Consider the following 10,562-nt stretch of genomic DNA (forward strand, 5'->3'; position numbering starts at 1 on the left):
ACAAAGCACGCCTATCGCTCCTCTTCTGTGCCAACTGACGCTAATTGGAAATGCCACGTGAAGCCAAGTCTTTCTCCACTTGGTCTTTCCATCGCATTGGGCGCCTCCCTCTTCCTCTGCTACCACCAGCGACTTCCGAGTTGAATGCTTTCAGGGCTGGAGCGTCGGTGTCCATTTGAACAACAAGGCCGAGCCAGCGGAGCCGTACACATATTTACAGCTCATCGTTCCATCGTCTGCGGTACTCGCCGTCGCCAACGCGTAAAGGACTGTAAATCTATCGCAAAATCGTTCTCTCGCATACTCCAAGAGCCGTCTCATCGGATGTTGTCATTGTCCATGCTTCTGCGCCATGGCGACTTCTACGTTCAGCACAAAAAAAAATTAAAAAATTAGTGATTGCCTTGCAAAAATATTTTAAACTCAACGGTGACTATCGAACTTTTTTTTTCTGTTACGGTCGAAGGTTCATAGTTAGCGGGCGGCCTCCATAGGCTGATATTGTTGTTGTAATATCATAGAATGCTGCTAGGATGACAGTCCTTGGAAGATTTATTAGACGGCATCTACGATTATTCCGAGTCCATTTGCTTCGAGCTGGAGATGCATTCTTTGCCTGCGGATCTATTAGCGCATAGAGCTATTTCTTGCTTTTTTTTGCCTTTGTAGTTCCTCGAAATAGCAATTCCACAGAGATGCAGGCTGAGGTATAAAAAGTCTGAAATGTAATTTGCTGACTTGTTAATTTTATCATCATCGGTATTGATACGTAGTATGTCTATGAATACGATCGATAACTACCCCTCATGCAGATAGATAGCGACCCACAATTCCGGGCTAATTGACACCGAAATATGATTTCACGGTAGAAGATCTATTCGTAGAAGAACAGCCAAAGGCTCTTAGTTAAATCATCCTCGGTTGCTTAAGAAGACGATTTCAAGTCGAATAAATCGTAACATTCCACGGACAAAAAAAAAATGCCACATATTATTAGAGTATCATTATTATTTTTATTTTTATTTTTATTTCTTTACAACATAAATTAATTTGAGATAATTTTTTAAAACTATTACGAACGTACATATGTGTTTATAATTGCAAAAATATAAAGCATAATTTTAAGAGTTAAGTAAGTAGCAGCCGTGTTGCTTTCAAAACACCTTTCGAATAATTGGTTGGCTGTCTGTGTTTTCTTTTATCTCTGCAAAACAATCAAATAAAGCAATCAAAAATGTGTAAAATAGCTGGATGATCGAAGGATCTTAAATAGACGACAACAAAAAAATTTGCACAAGCTCTGTTTGCTGTGCGCTCTCTGCTGAGTTGTTAAACAAATGAAAATATGCAGTGGACAACAAATGAGTTATTGAACTAAGAGTAAAAAATAGACATTCGGCGCATGAAATGAAAGTTTTATAATGCAACAGAAGAGTCATAGATGGGCACAAGGTGTATTACACATTATACAATTATAATTTTTTTTTTTAATTATACATTTTGGATGGACATTATTTTTTGTTTCTGATTTTAAGACAGAGATACGAGTTGGTTAGCGTTAGTATAATTATAGAAAAAGAACAAATACTTTTAAGCCAAATGAACAGATGTATGTATAGAGGAGGCCGTTGAGAGCTGTTAAGCGTGGAGGAATGTGACTTGCGAAGATATCGATGCATTTTGTGGTGCTGTGTAGTTTGTGATCATAAAAAATTTGGTACTACATGTTCTCCAACATGCTAGGCAGAAAGTGAATTTTGGTTCAAGCTCGTTTCACATTAGTCGCCACAAACTAATTACGGCAAGACGCATATTTCTTTGCTTAAATTTTTGAGCTTATGAAAATATTTAAAGAACAAAATGTATGCAAATGAGGAGAATGCATTTAAAGTAGCATACAAGTAATCTTTTACCAATAGGAAAAAACAAAAATAATTTCGAACAGTGTGTCGTTTTAGTAAGAGTGCAGCATACAAATATGTATATGTATGTGATATTAATATGCATCATAGCCTGCAAGTGTTATATGAATCAAATGACAATAATGCGCAATTAGTTTTCCATGATCTTCACAATGTTTTCTTGCTGTTTTATGCTTTATGACAATAGTATGTATTTTACATGAAATACTATTTCCATGATCAACTAAAATTATTAAAATCTATTATTGTATTGAAATTAATTTGAACTTACGACTACTATAAGTATAACGGGATTATTGTGGCGGACAACAATTGGCCTTTTGAGTTTTCTGTTTTCGTTTAATTATTTGCCTACACAGTAGTTGGGTATCAGTAGGGATTTGTAAAATTCCAATATACTGATGACGCAATCTTTGAGTATACATTGCACGGAAAGAAAAAGGTGGGAGGAACGATTCTGATTCACGCCTATTTTTAAGAAATAAGAACAAAAAAAAAACAACATTATTAGTTGCATGTTTTATAAAATAAGTTGTAGGTAAATAATATATGATTGATAATTGAATAATTTGAAATACACACATATTTTTATGTAGTAAGTACAGCTCATCGGGCCTAATGCACAGTTTTTTTGCTTAATTTTTTCCTATTTTCTACTCATATTATCTATACGTTTTTCACACTTGGCAAATTTCTATAATCACATTACATATAACTAGCTAATGTTTATATAATATATGTATGTATGTGCTTATTTATATGCATGTATGTATATGCGTACGTATTTAGTATTCCTAAGTATTTTTTTTAGTATTGTGTAATGCGAAAACTTATTTTAAGGCGCTTAAAATTGCTTATGTTAAGAAATTATATTACAAAGTAAGCAGAAAACTCGAACTTTAAAAGTCGCATAGATGAAAAAATTGACAAAATTGGAAATTTTGATTTAAGACTTCTTTGCAAACACCTACAGGTTGCATTTAATAGTTGAGTAGCCCACTTCCAAACAGCGTTATTTGATTTTGTAATACTAAGCCATAAATTAAAAAAATAACGACTACGACAATAAGTAACATCTAAATTGATTCTTCTGATAATTAAGAGCAAAATAAAATTATAACATAACATAACATGACATAACAGTCTATACGACGTAAAGCAGCTTTCTAAGTTCATCAGAAGATGGAGACTTTTAAAAGTTTATAATAGCGACTTTTGCAAAAAGAGTTAACATTTGATGCTTTTTTTCAGAATATAGAAAGATTACCCACCAAAAACTAAAAATCGAAAAAATTTTACATAGCGCACTTTGCAAGTGGACTACTCAGTTTAAAAAACAAGTTCAAATCAGGAAAATTTCGTTACAAACAAATGTTGTTAACTTCACAAGAAAAAAGACAAGCAAAAATCTTCTACTTACATATTAAACCGACAAATTAATGGGTCTATTATGGATAGCAACACAACTTTCCACTCACTATATTTAAGTACCATGAAGTTGAAGATAATAGAATTTTGAAGCACCAGCAACCAAGGTTTGAGTAAAAAAAGCTGCAGCAACAGCTAAAAAGTTAAGAAAATTTTCTGAATTAAAATATTCGGGGCAACCACAAAAATGCAGTTGCCAATATAGAAACTCAGTTGTCAGCTGCCAACTGTAGTATCATTTCAGCCACTGGCAAAGCAATTATAGTTCGGTTGCCATCCGTAATCGACCCACAAATAGACCTCTGAGCTAACTAGCATCAGAACAAAAATGCCAAACCTACACTTGTATGTATGTATATTTACTATGAAGAGAGAATGACGCAATAGCTTCCTACTAACTAAGTTTATGTAAAGAAATCGAAATTTTAAATAAATTTTATACTAGTTTTAAGCGGTAATTGAATTTTAAGGAGTGTTTTCATATCCGAAATTTCTTACTTACAGAAGGCTACAGGCGCAGTTAATAAACTAATATATTTTTATATATCTTATAACTGCAGTGGCGTTTAATATACAACCTACTGATTATTAAGTGCATCCAGTGCGCGGTAAACCACACCGCCTGGTGCTCTAAGCCTCAGATCAAGCCAGATTTTATACAAATGTATCTTACTAAATTTCGGGACCAGTTTTTAAGTGCGCAGCTGTGGTTTAAACTTAGCTTAGCTTAAGGTAGGATTAGCCAATCAAGTGTCAGTCCGATATTCAGGGCCACAACTAATCCGTCGTAGTCCGAATTTTCGCGAAATCTACGATGATGCTATCACTGAATCCGAATAGCTGCGAACGAAGCATACACTTTGAGTGCATAAGTAAATCGGACTACGATGGTTTCAGCGATAGCCCAGATTAAATATTATGAATCCAATTTACGTTATAAGTTTAAACGGACAATGAAAGACTGGCACTTAGAAACTAAGTCACACATACATATGTTGTTTAAAGAAAACATCTATTGGAAGCATTTTTTTATGTTTATCTAATTGGCAAACTATGCACTACAATAAGCAATATCTTCTATACAGTTAAGTTCTTGATATTTAATACTTATAAGCTAACTATTTAGAATATTTTTTGTGAGTTGCAAAGTCGAAAGTACAGCGCGGCGACGAATAAATGTTACCCATGTTTTTTTGAGAAATAAAATAGATTTTGCGAAAAAAATATTTTATTGTTAATTTTCCACAGATTTTACTTTAGTTGTATTAATTAGTTTTTAAATATTAATCCCAATTTACATTTGCAAGCAGTGTAAACTTTCAAAGAAAAGTTCATTTGGCACGCAGGTCTTCGTCAATTAATTTATTCTATATCTTCTTCCTCAAAAATCGAACAGACTCGGAGCTGGTGACTAGGAGGCCATTCATTCGAACAACCCTATACAGTTTTTTTGTCATTTTTTATAAAAACACCTAAGAAAAATACACCTGAAAAAGACTTACGTGCCAAATGAACTTTTCTCTCAAAGTTTAAACTGCTGACAAAAGTAAATAAAGATTAAAATTAAAAAACTAATTAATACAACTAAAGTAAAACCTGTGGAAAATTAACAATAAAATACTATTTTCGCAAAATTTATAAGGGACCCTTTTATTTCTCAAAAAAACCTGGGTAACAGTTCTTCGTCGCCAGGCTGTAAGCACGGGTTTTTAATGTATATTTCAAAAAAAGGTTACTAGACCATTTCCTGTAACATGAGTAACTAGAAAAAACTCGAAGAATACTGCATTTTAAATTTGTTAGTTTGTTCAAAGTATCGAGATTTGTGAGCTTTTCCTGGTTTTTTCTTCAGTTGAAGTAAATACTCTTAAAAATCGCTAGCTTAGAGTGAAAAGTTGCTAAGTCCCAATTTAAAAATTTTGTGGGAGAGGAACAAAACTCCTAAAACAAAACCCCATACGAATTAGAAGGATTCGATCTTTATTAGAAGATTTCGTACTATTGGTGTCTTATCGAATTTTCGGAGCTTCTTTTGGACTTAGCATTTTCCTTCCTTTCATTGAACATAAACGCGAAAACATAAAACAAGTACCCGCATCCTGTTCGAATCAATGCATTTTTAATTCCTAAATGAATATAAACGCAAAAACATAAAACAAGTACCCGCATCCTGTTCGAATCAATGCATTTTAATTTCCTCTAGCCTCCTGTATAAAAATATGAGTTTTCATAAGAAGTGGGCTTAGCCACTTTTCATTCTAAGCTAGCGAAATCATACATTCAAATTATGAAATTTCAGATTGTTTCCTCTTCAAATTTTGCTTTCCTTTGCATGCAGTCCTTTCGTGATTAGTATTTGTCAAACTAGCTACCTATTCAATCTAGTTTCTTATTCATCAACAGAATGTTCAGAAATATTTGCATTTGCCAGGTACATAGCTTTTCATTGTCAAATCTACGCCTTTCCTGCGTTTGTGATTAAATATGTTTTTTTTTTTTAATCTACTTTTATACGCAACCAAAATATTTGAGCTTACCTATAGTGTGTGTGTATGCATTTTTTTAGTACTAAGCCTAAGTTATCCCATTTATCAATTATAACTGCCTTAGAATTTATTTTAGTGTTTAAGTTATTGCTAAGAAATAAACATGCAGGCACATGCATACATACGAACGTTTGTGTTTTATGTTTTCAAAGGCTGAACACATTTTTTTACTGAGCCAACCACAGCTGAATATAAGTCCAGCGAATATACAATAGCTTTTGCAACGCGCCCATTTACTCCTTTTTTGCTTAAATGCACACTTCCCTACGCAACAATTGCGAATATAAGTTTTTGTTGTTTCTTTGCTTGCGTGTGTGTGTTGTGTTTTCAATATCTATCTAGCCACACTTTCCATGCGCGCACTTCTAGAAACGTATATGACGCTGTGCATAGCGGCCGTCCACGTCACCACCACTACCCCCATCATCATCATCGCCAACGCCAACGCCACCACCACCGACTCCACCATTTTCCTCCTCGCTGTCGTCCGAGTCGATGATGTTGCGTAATGTCAACGCATGGAAATCGTTCAATGTTTGCTCAAACAGATCTATTGTCTGCTGATCCGCTTCGGAAATCACATTTTGTGTTGCATCTAACAGATCTTCAGCTGCATCAAGCAACTCACGACTACCATGCGCAACAAGCACCGCAGCAGCAACACTGCCACCATGCCCATGCATATGCCCATGATGCGATGACGTGGATGCGCCAGCTGCGCTATTAGCTATTTGTTGATGATAGCTGCCACTGTAAATCCCTGTATTCTCACCACTCATGTGCTGCTGTGCAATAGTTTGTGCATCACCCACAGCATGCTGCTGTTGTGCTGAGGCCGCAGCCACTGCTGCTGTGCTGCGTGACAATTCGTCGGCGTGTGCCAATGTGGAACCAATTATATCGCTTGCTATGCGTATAGCCGCATCGGTGGCGGCAATAGTTGAAATGAAATCGCTTGCATTGGCTGGATGGCGCATGCTGTAGTAGTTGAGTGGCAGGCTGAGGTCTGATGAGGAATCTGTTGGTGTATTCAAAGCACCCAGTCCAATAGATATACTTTGCTGCTGCTGCTGTTGATAGATTTGTGAGGCGAAGTTGGAATCGGTTATGACAGTATTACCCTCAATGCGTAGGCCAGCTACACCTTTTTTGGGTATTGTGGCTAGATCGCGCTTGACGCGTCGGCAACGACTTGGCTCATTTTGACGTTGCTGGACCATTGCTTCCAAATCGACAACATATACATAGCCAGCCACCAATATGATACAGGATTTTTCACCTTTCTTAAATGCCTCCTCAATATCCTGGCTGGTACGATCGTCATACTGCCACCAACCTAGTAAATTCCACGTAAAAAATATTCGATTAAATTTATTTGAAGCAAAATGTCAATTAGTATTGCAACACACAAGCAAAATACTATGGTAATTAGTGCAATTAATCGTGTGTGTTTTGAATGTGTGTATTAATATTTCAATATTCCAGCTACGCCTTTGGTTGGCATATGCTTGGAGCGACAAATCTTGCGCTTTCGTGTTGGATATTTTAATGGGTGCTGCACCATATCTGCGAAATCAATTGTATACATTGTGCCACAAATTAGTATTTCATGTTGGCAACCCTCTTCTAGATCAATCGTGCCGGTACCGAGCATGCGTGTTTTATACGCTTCTTCGATATCTTTGGAAGAGCGCGGATCATATGCCCACCAACCGCCTGCAGGAGTTTAGCTTAATTTTGTGAGTGTATGGTTGTCTTAAATTATCGACACTTACCATTACGTCCTTCGTAGAACCATTGATAACCGTCTTCGGTGGATTTAGTTGCACAAATATCATCGATGCCATTCACCAAATCGGGATGATCAAGAAATTCTGGCGGTATTTCACGTCTACACATGGCGCAACGACGATTTTTGTAAGCGACGCCCTGGAGGTTGTAAAGAAAATGTAAATGTTTTGGTTGTTTAATAATAATTGGAAAGTTAAGCAAGTTAGGTTTTTGCTAGAATTCATTTGAATAAAACAATTTTAAACAACTCGCTTAATGTTGAGATTTTTTAAAAGTTGCTCTAATACTTTTAATAAAAAATGCTTGAAGTTTTATTTGGCCAGATACATATAACGTTTCCTGAATATATGTAATATTGGTATGTATAAAGAAAACTACGAACATCAAGGAAAATGAGGTCGAAACTTAAGTGTAATTAAATTTTTGTGTACAAAAGCATCGTGATTTGGGCAAAATACTTAAAAATTACAAGCGCTACATCAATTGTCACCGGATTAAAAATAAATAGTTTGTAGCTATGAAAATTTTAAGTTCCTTACTACTTCGCTTAAAACTTTTTGCTATATTTTTTTGTATTTTTTTCATCTTAAACTTTGAATTTCTAAAAACTAGCAGCTACTATATTAACTTACAATAAATTCTAACAATTTTAATATTCTTCAACCTACTTAATTTTATTTAAACACGCAAAAGGCAAAGATTTAAACACGGAAATATGCATTAATCCATTGAGCGTGCATAAAATATTCCAATAGCGGCATATTTCTTGCTTAATAGTTGGCTATAAAGATCACTAACACAAAAGATATTTGCCGTTGAAAGACGTTGGCGACTATTTTGGTAAAACTCATACATATGTACATGCATATTACATATAACGAACAGAGACTAAATAATCATTTGAGCTAAACTTGTTGGTCTAATTTTCTTTAACTAGGAAGTAGCGGTAAGCGAAAAAATATATCGAAAAGAAAAAGATCAACCACCTTCAAATCCGTTGCTTTGTTTTATTCATTAGTAATACGCTTATCATAGTTGTAGCAAAGCCAACAAGTATTCAGCTGTTTAATGCTTATGCTACCCTAAACGTGTTCCTCAAATCAAACGACAGTCTAGCATATGTGCCTAAATTGGCAGCACTGAGCAGCTTGACTATGACGTCGTACCGACGTGCCTGCCTAAGCTTGAACTTAAACTACAATATAATTCGAAGCGTGTATAACTAAATATATAACTCTTATCGCGCTAACAATGGTTTTGGCTGACGCCCCCTTGCACGCGCTAGCGACGAGGGGAATAAGCGATGTACTTGAAGAGCGCCCAACGAAATTTGCCTTCCAAAATATGGAAACACAAGGTTTCAATGTCTTCCTATATACCATTTCGGTAGAATCCCATAAGATTTGAATCAAATTCGCGAATATTTTGAAAACTTCCTTATTTTTAAGTCAGACACATAAAATAAGCAAATAAGCACTTGTTGTTAGCCAAGCACAAGCGGCTACTCTACTAAACAGCTCACGTATTGCTGGAAGACATCTACAAGCCGTTTAGTTAATTATGTATGCACCAGCGCGCTATACACTGCCTCATGCCAACATATTGACGTGCCTTTAGCTCTTTTTCAAGTTATCTACTAAAAACATTGACAATGGCATTTGTACAAAATGAAATTTCCACGAATTTTAACAATATCTAGCCTGTTCCCGTACTCCAGGATTTAGTCTTACATAGTCCGGAAGATAGTACTGAAGTTATTAAAAATGTGTGTACAGAACTGGCTTCGGACTATTTGACTGACTAAATCTAGAAGGACAGGTTAATCTTTTCTATACTCACTTTCACGCATAGGAAACAAAAAATGTGCCCGCATGGCAGGCGTGCTGGATGTATGCAGGTTTGTAAGCATATCGGGCATTCAATTGTGGTCGCAGATCCACCAGCTGTATCATCAATACTAGGCGGCGGTGAGGTCGCTTCAGGACTACTATCCACAGTTATGGTTGCAGCAGCAGCAGCAGCAGATTTCGAGGTAGAAGGGGCTGGGCTAGTACTGCAAAGATCGATTACGGCATCATTTGCATTTGCATCACTGCCTGTTGTTGCTGTTATTGCTGCTGTCGCCAATGCCATTGATGATGCAGACAATGTTGTTGCAGGCAATTGCAAATTTTCATCAGCCTCCAAAGGCACCAACACTGTTGCATTTGCTTCCTCACGCATGGTCATCAGCCTTGGCGAGGATGCGGACGCTATTGCGTTGGGTGCTTGATCCAAGCCATCTGTTTGTTCTTCACTTTGCTCCATTCTCTCAATTGAAATTCACTATTAAAAATTTCCAATTTTTCCCTTTCGTTTTGCAAATTTTATTTTTCTGTTGCTGCGATTATTGCGATATTTGCACAATCTTTTCTTTGTTACGTGTTGGCAAATTTTCTTTATTATTCTTTTCTTGTTCGACTTTGCGTCTACCCTGATTGTTACTTTCGATAACAACTCATAATACAATACAAGTAAATTGACACCGAATGCAAGCAAATAAGAATTAAGTATATTGAAGTTTTATTTTAATAACAAATTCGCCTCTTTGTTGCTGATATTCGCCGTAAGAGTTTGCAAACGGGTGCGGAACTGTATTTATTGCCGGTAGGTGGCGCCGCCTACTATGAGAAATCTATGTGGCCATATCAACCGGAAATTTAGATTTTAGGGCATTAAATTTCCAAAAAAATTGGTTTTCAAAAGTTTTCTGGTATTATTATTTTTTATATCAATTTTTAATTAAAATCAAGCGTAGCTTTGGCACTCAGATACCATTAGACTGGGTTCACACAGAGAAACTTTTGTTGCTCATTTTCGGCAATTTCTCTTTTGA

The 10,562-nt window shown here is 35.9% G+C and overlaps 1 protein-coding gene across 5 annotated transcripts; it reads right to left on the reverse strand.

Moving 5' to 3' along the window:
• Positions 1-1,050: 1,050 nt before the first annotated feature.
• Positions 1,051-10,313, reverse strand: LOC118739530 (E3 ubiquitin-protein ligase rnf146-like). 5 transcript variants are annotated; one of them, XR_004993031.1, is made up of 5 exons: positions 9,527-10,307; positions 7,672-7,825; positions 6,669-7,232; positions 2,194-2,390; positions 1,051-1,204 (listed from the first exon to the last, which is right to left on the reverse strand). XR_004993031.1 is itself a non-coding variant. In XM_036470904.1 (4 exons), the coding sequence occupies exons 1-4, from the start codon at positions 9,992-9,994 to the stop codon at positions 2,266-2,268; spliced, it is 1,311 nt and encodes a 436-aa protein (XP_036326797.1). In that variant the 5' UTR covers positions 9,995-10,307; the 3' UTR covers positions 1,990-2,265. The 5 variants fall into 5 exon arrangements, 2 of the variants coding, with proteins under 2 accessions (XP_036326797.1, XP_036326796.1); XM_036470904.1 differs by lacking the exon at positions 1,051-1,204 and having other exon boundaries at positions 1,990-2,390; XR_004993029.1 differs by lacking the exon at positions 1,051-1,204 and having other exon boundaries at positions 2,302-2,390; positions 6,022-7,232; positions 9,527-10,313.
• Positions 10,314-10,562: the final 249 nt, after the last annotated feature.

Source organism: Rhagoletis pomonella, unplaced genomic scaffold (assembly GCF_013731165.1).
Source record: "Rhagoletis pomonella isolate Grant_MI unplaced genomic scaffold, Rhpom_1.0 Rhpom_scaffold_00005, whole genome shotgun sequence".
Classification (NCBI taxonomy): Eukaryota; Metazoa; Arthropoda; class Insecta; order Diptera; family Tephritidae; genus Rhagoletis; species Rhagoletis pomonella.